The 12,034-nt window shown below is 44.5% G+C and overlaps 1 protein-coding gene across 1 annotated transcript in view; it reads left to right on the plus strand.

Moving 5' to 3' along the window:
- Window positions 1-2,566: 2,566 nt before the first annotated feature.
- ephb3a (eph receptor B3a) overlaps window positions 2,567-12,034 on the plus strand; it is a 35,201-nt gene continuing 25,733 nt past the window's right edge. Inside the window, exons 1-2 of the mRNA XM_069685525.1 lie at window positions 2,567-3,016; window positions 11,163-11,227. Coding sequence (XP_069541626.1) covers window positions 2,953-3,016; window positions 11,163-11,227 — 129 coding nt within the window. The 5' untranslated portion in view covers window positions 2,567-2,952. The remainder of the gene's footprint in view (window positions 3,017-11,162; window positions 11,228-12,034) is intronic.

Raw genomic sequence — 12,034 nt, forward strand, 5'->3', positions numbered from 1 at the left:
TGGTTAAAGAGAGCTGTCCATCACTGGTTTCAGTAGTGGAGGCTGACCCGAGCCTGCTGGGAACTGAACTGTAGTTAATTAGTGCACAAAGCCAGAGGGACAAAAGAAACTTTTGGGTGGAGGTGATTTGGGGGAGTCGCTTAGAAGTAGGGGGGATGTGTGGGGGAGAAGGGGGATAAAAGCGGGGGACTTTTGGGGGGAAACTTTGCATGTGTGTGTTCCTGTGTCTGGGAGGAAGGAGGGGGGGTGTTAAAGCAGTGGGCACACTGAGGGATGAATTAGCAGTGTGAAGGGGAGCCTTGTCCCCAAGCTGAGAGCTGCTACCAGACAGCACACACACACACACACACACACACTGTGTCTCTGCTGGAACCCGCCATGGGACAAAAGACCGGGTGGGTCTGGTGTTCAGGGACCTAAAAGGACAGACTGCAAGAGACGGAGACTGAAAAAGGTCAAAGTATGACATGAACTAATGAGAGCAGGCATTCTGTCAGGACACTGATCTGCACTATGATGAGCAGCACTGTATCTACTTCATAATCACCCACCCTCATAGAACCGTAGTGATGTGCTGGTCCAAAACGAGATGACTCCTGCCTGGGTCTGTAGACAGAGTTGTATAATTATTAATTGACCTTATTATTTAAGAATAATGTTAGTTTGTTATATAACTTGGACAGTTCATCTTGACATATCCCACGTTTTAATCATCACAATGACCGGATATTTAAATGTCTTAAAGGTGTTTTAAAATGGTATAAAGAACCGTTGATAAGAAAAGAGAAAGTAATCAGTCAATACCCATATTTAATAATGTTTATAGGCTATTTTGTTATTTAAGGTGTTGTCAACCCCACAGTGTAAAATTCACACATACCAATCATAGGTTCAAAAATTGCTCAGGAAATTCAAGGTAATTCAGAGGTAATAAATGAAGAACCGTTTGGGAGTCCCAGTGCTGAGCTGAGCCAAATGATCTGACTCACAGAGAGCTGGAATCCCCAACAATAAAACCGACTACGTGTTCCAGCAGTATTCCTATGAGACCTCACTTTGTCTGTGCTGCTAGGTAGTGAGTTTAAAATTGTCCACATGTAGACTTTTATTGTGAAATTGTTAAAAAAAATTAGAAATAAATAAATATTCATGAAATCCAAACAGACAAGAAAAATGTGTAAGTCAGATCACAGGTGGTTAATGTGCAGCCTCAGAGGCCGGTCAGTAACCCGCGGGAGGCGCTGTCTGTCCATTGTTAACAAAGCTCATATCGACGTTTTCCGCCAATGCGTCCACGCTCCGTTTGGTGCCAGAATTGATCCGCATTCAGCGGCGGTGAGCAGAGCGTCCAGCCCGATGTTACCTGCTGCCACCACGGACAAACACTGCGGGCTGGTGGTCTCTTCAGTCTGCTGGCCAACCAACCAACCAACCAGCCCCCTCCTCCTCCTTCTCCTCCCACCTCCTCACCCTCTCATCCTCCGCGCCCCCCAGTAGCTGCATGAAGCTACACGGAGACAATTAGCAGAAACCCGGAAGTGTGGAACTTTTGACTTCAAAATAAATGCGTGAAACGTTTCTATTGCTCATATATTTGCAGGAATAATTACCAATGGATTGCACATAGAGCTCATCACCCCAAACCGTGACGTCAGAACAGGGTAGTTTGAGAGGTGATGGGGAAAAAAAGGTGCGATGACATCACTGATGAGGATGAGGTCATCTTTTGCTTACAGCAAGCAGCTGCTGTTTTCTACCAGGTGTGACTCACCTTTATGTTGAACTCTCATCAGTATTGATACGAGAAGTAAGAGGAAACAATGTGAACAATGTGATTATTACAGTTATATGCTATTGTGATCAAATACTATTGAGCTTTGTACTTTAAGGCAGTGGGAAACCGAGCTCAAAATCGTGGCTAAATAGCTATCCAGTCAAATTTACATTTTTATTGCTTGATTGCTAATCCTGCTATAATTCTGACTGAACCTATTTATGTGCTATTAGAGAACAAACCTTCCACAATTTACTTGAATATCTAGGCTACATCAGATGACATAAAGGAGATTATAATGAAAAGAGCCACCATAGTGATAGCTATAACAATAGGCTACTATGAACTTTATTGATACCATGCAGGGAAATGGTATCAATGGAAATATGTCCCCCCAGCACAAGAACATAAACACTTAATCAAACTATGATATGGTGAAAAAAAACAAAAAACTATAACTTCATGTAAAATAAAGACTTCGTATATATTTACTTAATTGACAATTTATAAAACTAAAAATGATTAAAATATTTTTAAACATTAACAGCAAAGAAGAAGAATCTATTATATAAAATCTTGCACATTAACACCCTATTGATTGTCCTAATAAGCGTAGTCGCTTTAAACTTATGTTATAAACATTTCGTAATCTACTTTTATTTTGAAAATCTTGACCGGAAGCCTGTCATTTATTGTGTGTGCTTTGACTCTGCCTGAGCCCCCAGCCCCCTCTGTGTCTGGGTCCCAGTGTTGCCATTCCGACGCACATCCCTCACAGACGAGCAACAGCTACGCGGAGTTAACCGGAGTGGACTACACGGACCCTCAGCGGGCAGAGACCACTTCACAGCTGGGTTTCCCTCCTCTGCTGCGGGCGGGCAGCAGCACAGAGATGCGCTCCTGGACAGAGGTTCGGTGTGGGTAAAGTCAGATAAAGAGAATGAGACTCCTGTAGCAGCGCATTCACCCTGAGTCTGGAGGAATAACGGGACCTGGGAAGCGCTCGGTTCTGGTCGAGGATTGTGGAGGAATGGGGCGGTGAGAGGCTTCATCTATGCCGAAGACATGAGCATTGGAGGGGGGACAAAAAGCTCGGCTGCGGCGCTCTGTGTTTGAGTCTCCATCCATCCGGAGGGTCCAGTCTGCACACCTTTCTTCATGTTGCAAAAGCCTGTTTTATGACAATGGATTACTTGCTGTGGGTGTGCAGCCTCTTTGTGCCCGTGGTGCTGGCTGTAGAAGGTATGTCGTCTTTTATTTTTATGCCTACTTTTGTGTCCCGTGAATGAACAATGGGGGCTGCTTGGATGCATCAGAATTTGGCAGCAAAAACCCCATTGTCCCCAAGAAAAATGACCATAAACACAAAGAAAAACAGGAAAATGAACAAGAGCGTGCAGTGTGTATTTCTTTCTGACATTTTAAATCATATTAGGCTCAGTCTAACCCGTCAGTTTAAAACGCAGATCAGTCATTTCTGCTGCCGCTTCCATAGGTGGAATTACATCTGTAAACCAGACCCCATTCATGTTTTGGTTAATTAAAGCTGTTAATATAATGCGGGCCTGCTCTGTTAAATAGGCAATTCCGCTGAGTTTCAATTTGCTCTGTGATTGTAATTCATGTACACATGTATCAGCACGCCCCGTTCCCTCTGTGTGTGGTGTGTGTGTATTTGTGTGATGACATCCAAGTGTTTCCATTGCGGATGAAGGACTGCCCTGTTGCTATTGTCCCCTGTTGATGTCACACCCACAAGCTGAGAGAGGAAGCCCACCTGCCCCACCTTTTCTAGGTTACATTCACAGCTCAGAGGCAGTCCAGAGGTTTGTCCCTTCACTGTCACCGTACGGCAGAAACACACTCCTCACATGATGAACGCCAAAGGTCTTAAACCTGCTGCTGGGTTCAGAGCTTAAACGCAGACCCTGAGGTGGATCAATCGCGGCCCCTGAAGCGCCACAGGGACCCACATGTGAAACATATTAGATGACAAGTGTGAATTAAAGGTCAATGGCTTAACAAGTAAGCTGCAGCCCCTGAAGCTCTCTCCATCACCGAGGGAGTGGTGCTCCAGGGAGAAGAAGCCCACCACATCCTCTGCTCCCACCCACCCTGGCGACTGCTCCTCTCTCTCTGAGCTGTAGCTACATTTCTCCCTCCTCGCCTCCTTCTTCTCTCCCTCCCTCCTTGTCCAATCTGCCTCTCCTGGACCGTGGCCAGCCTGATCCCTCATCAATTCTGGTGTCAGCAAGTAAATCAATGCGGCGGCAGCAGCCCTCCAAGTCCCAGTGGGCTCTGACGCTGTGACTATCAGCCCCCCGTTTCCCCCCCAAACCAGCCCACTAACTGTTACTCAAAGCTCAGGGGTTAACTAATGTTTGTCCTCTGAGGATCAACATGAAGGGCAGATGATCGCACGGGTTTCAACGGAGGCCTTTTTTTCAGCGTGTCGTTTACTTAGCTGCTTACTCAGTGCATTTTAACACATGGCTTGAATCTGGATCTAGTTTTTTTTTTTCATTTGGCAAGTGTGTGCGCATGGATGTTGCAAGCTGGACTGCAACCTAGAGTGTATTTACAAAAGCTGAAACACTGATGACTTATCTCCAGTTTGCACCAACAGTTCGCTGCAGTAAAAGCCTCAGCAACTGTGACACTTTAATGCTGTATTACTCTCATTTACAGTCGGCGTTTACTGTACTCTTATTTTAAAAAGCTCGTAAACTAGATGGACGACCACTCAGGAAGCGTTTTATAAAATCATCTACAGCATGTTTATGCGTGTCATCGCAGGAAAATGCATCAAGTGAACAGACGATTCAGGATATCAACAAGAAGCATTATTTGTTGACCTGTAAAAGCAGACGCAAGCAGCCCTGAAGAGAGATTGAATTAGGTCAGCTTGACTTGTTCAAAAAGAGCTCATCAAGCGTCCAACTGAGCATCACTGTAGACTGTTATCACTGTGCTTCTGTAGAGAGAAGCATGCTCCAAAATACAAATGAACCCTTGCCTGGAACGAGCGCAGAAGTCACATTTTTTGAGCTAAAACACCAGATTTGTATGCACCTATTTATAGCCGTGCATTTGATCATCCTCTGATCGCTGATGATGATGTTTGGCTGTTAATATTTCATATGTTTGCTTGTTGGCAGCGAGTGTCAGCGTCGTACAAGGCGAGGCCTCCCTTTCATGCTGCAACCGCTCTCTTACAAAGTGAATAAAACATTAGCATGTGTGAGCTCCCAGAGCGCCCTGAGAATGCACAGTTGTGTGGCATTTTGGCTCCGGCGGGCGATCAGGAAAAAAAAAAACACTAAATGCCACGGGTGGTGATGCTCTAAAGTTCCCACTGCAGCATTGTTTTCTTACCCCGGGGGCAGAACGACTCCAGCGCTGCTGTAGTTTTATGGGAGAGGAGGGGGGAGATTTCTGGATCTGAGTTGTAGCAGCCAGGCCATCTCAGAGGCATTGTAAATTTGAAAGGAGGGGGGAGAACTGTGGAACAAATGGGATCTTTTTCTATCTTGAGATTTAGTGAGATGGCGAGAACACACTTCAGGTGAAGAGAGTTGTTGTTGGAAACACACGAGTCTGGACTCAGATGTTCAGCTGCAGGATACGCAACATCTGCCCCTTCTGCTGGCTAATAATAGTGCTTAAAGAAAAAACACAATTCTTTAAGAACTGTTTCTATTGCTCCACAGCAAGGTCAAAGGTCAGGCTGGGATACAGAATGACTCTCATTGCTCTACCAACTGAGCTAAACCAGCGCCCCTGTGTACAACCTTTTAAAAAGAAGCATTTACAAGTGGTTGGACAAAGAAAGCAAAAGCAGGACACGTGGGGGTAGAGGTGGGAATCACAGGGCAACTCACGATACGATACGTGGCCCACGATAACGATAATTGACATATTGCAACAATCGTGTAATGATACATCACGATATCTGAAAACTGAAATGCCCCTAAAAAGGTAAAGAGCAGGATTTATTTATTTATTCTCTGCAGTTTGGTGTCAGTTTCGCAGAATTTGACACAAACTGAAACGAGTTTGTGTTTTCAGTCTGTAAAATAAAAACTAAAGAACAGCTGTGAAAACAAATTAGGACTCTGGACTCTCTTCTTTTCACCGCTGTCCGACATTATCCCGCTACCTTCTTCTTCTTTTATCCTGCTACCACCTTCTTCTCTGGCCAATTATTTTCCGATCACGCTACCCTCATCCATGTCATAAAAGCCACCATGAGGAATTATGGTGGCACGTTGAGTCAAAATCGTCGGGAAATCTGTTCAGAGCGGCATATCTTTGTAGATTAAGATATCGTCATTTAGCGCCAGTCTAACGATAACTGTGTTGCACGAGTCAGGACGACGATATATTGCCCCACACCTACTCAGGAGGTAACACAGCAACAGAACCAGACGCAGCACGATGTCGAGTTACAGCCAATATGAAGTTAAACCAAGAAGACAAAAGATGTAAAACACAGCAGAGTGAAGGAGGACGGAAGATGAAGATGATAAAAGAGGCAAATTTAAAAATGCACATAGAAATAAATATCACTTAAAGGTGTAAAAGCTTAAAAAGATAACATCACATGTTAGCAAGTCTGAAAAACAGTTTGAAGAAGTGCTTTAAAAGATGTCCATAACTCAAAGAGCCTTACCTCTTCAGAAAACTGTCTGAGTGACCGTGACGGCAACAGCACGATCTCCAGAGTGTCTAAGCCTGCAGACTGGCTCATGAGGTGTCGATTGTTCAGACACCATTGTTTCTTAAAACGTTAATTAACCTGAAACCAGTTGATTGTTTGCAGCTAATTGGTTTTTGTGTCGAATCTGCGCATTGACTGGTGTCCTCGTTTATACCTGATACCACATTTTCTGCAGCATTCGAGGCCGATACAGATACTTGAATGGGTAATTTAATGGTTAATCTAAAAAAATACCTTGAGTCTTAAAAAATGCTGTCTTCTCTTTTCTACAACAAGGTCAAAGGTCAGGTTGGGATACAGGAAAGCACCTCTAGAGCTGCTGGGTTCAGCGCTGCTCAGAAATACTTCATTGGGGTGAAATCCAGCTTACACGGGGGCTTGGACCCGGCTTGTTACAGATGCAGGGAGGCCACCCCGCTGCCCCTGCATGTGCATGGTGTGAGGTGAAGCCTGTTTTAAAGGAGCATCAGCTCAGACCTGTGGTTAGCTGAGGATGAGCGGCTTCTGTCTCACTGTTGCCTCGAGGCACCAGGAGAGAGAGGACAGGGACGGGGGTGACGCAGCGGCTCAGACACCCAGGGGACGGCCTGGATCAGCGGCATGTAGTCCAGGAGCACTCAGTCAGCTGTGTGCCACAGAGGGCCGAGTGCAGCCAAGCAAAGACAACAGCCGCTGATTTCTCTGATTAGTTCTCCTCTCTGGCTCAAGTCGTGCTAATCAGTAAAACAAGCTTGTTCGCAGTCGTAGATTTGGGCTCGACAACTGAAGTTATTAACTGCTGCCGCTCGTGTCGTCACGCACGCACCGATGGAGGACCAGGAGTGCTTCTGAAACGAGTCACAGGACTTTCTTTTGTATTTAAAGCCGTCAGTAGATTTGCATTTGCTTTCTGCATAAATATTACTTATTAAATATTATGCAGAGGTAAATGTGATCTTCACTGTCAACAAAGATGGCAGCTGCCACTTCTTTCAATTTTAAATAGAAGGGAATGTTTACTTTATGCAGCACTTATAATCTGTTTTATTCAAATTCAGATTATACTGAAAAATCTGCACGTACCAGACTTATGCTTACAGATCACAGGCTTGTCCTGTGCAGGACTCCTGTCACTAACTGTTGATTATCCCAAAGTAACTAATAGTTCATGTGATTAGTTAATGTTTAATGGGCCATCCCCTTGTTAACTCAAATGCCCCCGCTACTACAAGCCACCAAATTAGTTGTTAGTTAGTAATTAGTAGAATCCAGTGACATCAAATCAAATCAGTTTTAAACTGAGCTGTGCACCAAATATATAAAACACGGGAAGTGATGATGCATCCTGCTTGGGCTGGGCGATACGGCTAAAACATCACGGTACAGGATTTTTCATATCTTGATAACTCCATAAATGCTTTCTGGTGATTTAACAAATAATTAGCCGATATTAAATAACCACACGTTAAAGGCTGTTTTTGGATAATCCTGTGTGAATTTAATACATGACAAATAAAAAGTACTGAGTTTCCACTGAGAGTCCTTTTCTGCACGTTGATGTCCGTGTTAATAAACAGCGCCTCCCTCGATGGTTCGCTGCAGGTTCACTCCCACGTGCAAGAATTATAACTTAAAGCAAAATGTCAAAATGACCGCAAAATAGCGGTAAAGCAGTTCAACTGCTGGTTTTGTGACATCACGTTAGAGACGATCTAGAAAAACTCGATAGACATTTTCATATTGTTTTAATATATATTGTCATATTGCCCAGCCCTACATCCTGCAATATTCAAGCATTAAAACATCATGAATCAGGCTATTTATTCAGTACTTACAGGAACCTTTAGAGATTTGCTCATCAGCTTCCTTGTTGGGCATTAGATGAGAGGATTAAAGCACTTTTGTATCTGTCGCCTTAAATCTAGCAGCTTAAAGCTTAGCTTAACTTAGCAGATAGACTTGAAACGGGAGGGAAACCTATCATAAGATCTTTTTACACTGCGGTTCCGCCTCAGCGCTGTAACAAAGCTCCGCCGTCGAGGTGTAAACACACACGCACACACACCGCTGTTCCGCCCTGCTAGCTCCGCTGTTTACTCAGACGCCGTTTCGCCTCCGTTTATGCCTCTGTAATACCCCTTTCCCGCCAACATTTGCGTTTTTCAGACGCGGGAAGACCCGCTTACAGATGCCGATTGTCTCCGTTCCCATCGCCAGTGAAGTATACTCCTGTTGCTCTCTTTGCTGCTGCGTCACCATATGACATCACAAACGCACCCGACACAGGGTTAGTCAACAGTGAAGATGTTACGGTGGTTAGGTCTTTATTGTATCTATTACTCATTCAGTCTGTGTATCAAACTCGGCACAGACAAATTTGTAACAATGTTCGAGCGCAGCTGGGACGGAGACTTTGGAATTTGAATTTGTAGCTGAGATGCATCGCGCCAGAAAGGGGGCGGAGATTAGTGTGTCGACACAGTTTTTATGTTCCCATCAATGCCGAGCCGAGGTGATAATTACCCTGGTCTACTGGAGAGTCATTTGACCCGGGTCTGAATGCCGATTGTAGCCTTTCCCACAAAGCAAAAAAGCCGAGTCTTAGCAGGTTTTTTGACCAGTGGGAAAGCGGCTTAAGCTTCCTCTGTTTCCGGCTCAGAGGCGGAACGACTTCGCTCCACCATTCGTAACAGAGGCGTAATAATCCCGCCTTGAACTGGCAGTGTAAAAGGGGCTCAAAGCTAGGTTGGTAAAAAAAAATGCCTGTAGTCTCACCTGACTGACTATAAAACAGGGATTTGCTGTTTTTAGGCTTTTTGTACACATTAACCAAACTGTAATGTTTATCAGTTGGCTTTAGAGATGCTAGTAGACAGACTGACTAAGCTAGCTGTGTCCTCGTTTTCCAGTCTTATTGAGGCTGAGTAAGCCGGCTGCTCTTAGTGTATAGACACGAGAATGGTGTCAATCAAGTGAAGTCGCAGAAGCATATATATCCCAAACTGTTACACTACTCCTTTAAGCTTTTGTTCCCTCATTATTAAGTGTTGCTAATTTTTGTAGTGACCTGTCAAACTTGACATTATTGTGAAGGGGAACAAAACACTGTGAGTAGTTTATCACTTTACATCAAACAAAAGTTGTCAACTCTTGTCAGCTTGTTTTCATTTACACACACAGCAGAACTCATTTGCATAGAAACAAAGAACCAGGAAGTCTTACTACTTCCATTAGGCCTCTTCAGTTACTGCAGGGTAAACATGGCAATCCTCTATACTCTCCAGTTCTAACACTACACATTCAGCCTTTCCTGTTGGATTTAAAGCAGCGAACATTTATTGATTAAATGATAAACCGGTCGAAAGAATATTAACGGGGAAGTGTTTTGATAATTGTTTAATTGTTTGTTATTTTTCAAGCAGAAATGTCAAATATTTGTTGGTTCCAGCTTCTTTAATCGAAGTATTTGCTCCTTTTTTTGTAATTTCTGGCAGTAAATTAAACGAGTTTGGGTTTTTGACTGTTTGTTGGATAAAATAAGCGATTTAAAGTTGTCACCTAAGGCTCTTGGAAATTGCAGCTTTTTTATGATGTTTTACAGACTAAAGACTCGCTATTCTTTATCTCTTTGAAAGAAGCAAAGTCACTGTTGTTTCTCTAATGAACTCACTGTTAGACTGTAAACATGCTCTGCTCCTACAGATGCACCAGTCATCTTCTCACTCAATCAAACCACCTCATTATTGACACACACACAAGCCAAGGACACACTGTACTCTAACCGCTCTGTCTTTCAACATAAACCTACATTATTCTTATCACACCACAGAACAAAGCCGTGTTTCTTGGAAAGAGTGCTGCTGTTGTTCCACACAGAACATGCTATTTGTTTACCCTCTCACACCCTCCTTGAGCGCCGTTATCAACGACTCGCGAGCAAATGGTGCACAGCAGGCGTCGTGTCATTGAGTCTCCGTGAAGAAAGTGTAATTGTTTCAGTAATTATGTGCTAACAACAACAGAACAATGGGAGTCGACGCGGCCGCAGCTGCATGCTGAGAACGCAGAGACGGGTCGCTTCTTCTGAAGGGTGCGAGGTAAACTCCCCGGACCACCTCTCAGGTGACACGTGATTGACAGGAAGACAACAATGCTCATTGATCCTGCTGCCGTTTTACCCTCCTCCCTCTCCCCGGATCGTCTGCCCGGCTCTCACCTCCTCGCAAAGTCGTAAACAGCTGGGTGAAGAAAACAACTGTTTGCATCACCCACAGACAAATGTGAGCGTGGAGGCGTCACTCTCGGGTGTTCAGGGTGAAAACGTCCCCTTTAAAACGTGATGTATTAAATTCCCTGTGCTTGTGTGACCTCTTTGAACCGCTGCTTCTTAATGGAAAACTTCCCACTGAAGGCATCTTGCGGGAGGCTTTGTTCCTTGCTCCACAAATGAATATTGAAAGGAGTGCATTTGCAAACACACACACAAAGAGAAAAGGCATTAATTAGGAGGAATCACAGATATGCCACGATTGTCAGAGCTTTCAAAAACTCGAGTGTGTGTGGGTGCAGGTTATGAAAGAAGAGGAAGTTTTACCTGCATCCTTTGTCAGGCAGCAACAATTCGGTTTCTCCTCCTCACACCTTTTAATTCAGCTTCGTCAACCTTCCTCCCACTCTTTTGTTTTGCAGAAACCCTTATGGACAGTCGGTGGGCAACCACAGAGCTGGCATGGACCACGTTCCCAGAGAGTGGGGTGAGTTAATGTGCATGTATTTAGCCTTTTTTTTCTCCCGTTAACAGCATTTGTTCTATTTGCTTGTTAATAGAGCCCAGACTGCCTTGTGCAGCACACCTCCTACTGTTTTATATCTTTGTTTTTGCTGTGTATGTTTGCTTTCTTGGATACTAAAAACCAAATGAGTAACACACTGTGTGGCATTGTGTGCGAGAAATCAAGGATTTTCAGTATTTAGCAAATGTTAAAAGCTTGGAGACAGATAAAGTGCTTAAACAAACGAGCAAACACGCAGACACTCAAAGCAAATCCCCACAGTGCGTAAGGACTTTTAGGTAGGCTCTACCCTGCTCGTCTCTGCAGGATTGAGAGGCTGATAATTGAAAGCATGTGTCTGTGTCGTCTGTACTGTGGGCCCAAGAGCGCATTACGGGCAGAAATTAAGGTTTTCAGTTGATCCCCCCTGTAGGAACGGTGAGAAAATAAAACAACATGAATTTGACCCCGGGGCTAACAGCCTGACAGACCTCCCCCTCTCCCGGCCGCTGTAATTTGTCTTCGCTACGTGAGCGCAAAGTCAGTCAATGGAAATGGTGGGTTTCCATGGAAACGATCTTCGGCAGCCCTCCTCCTTCCCTTCTCCCCCCACGAGGGCCGGCTCTGAATGTCCTAGCATCCATGAAGTCATATGTCACGACCGGGCGAGGCAGCCCCTCTCCTCGCTGCCTGACAGGCCCATACGTTCGGGGGCCGGCAATTATCATATTTGTCAGGTAGTGCATCAACGTGTTGCTGGTGATTTACGACGTCTAATGCCGACTCCTG

The sequence above is a fragment of the Semicossyphus pulcher genome, unplaced genomic scaffold (assembly GCF_022749685.1).
Source record: "Semicossyphus pulcher isolate SPU_LCO1_2020_fin unplaced genomic scaffold, fSemPul1.0.p SCAF_7, whole genome shotgun sequence".
NCBI lineage: Eukaryota > Metazoa > Chordata > Actinopteri > Labriformes > Labridae > Semicossyphus > Semicossyphus pulcher.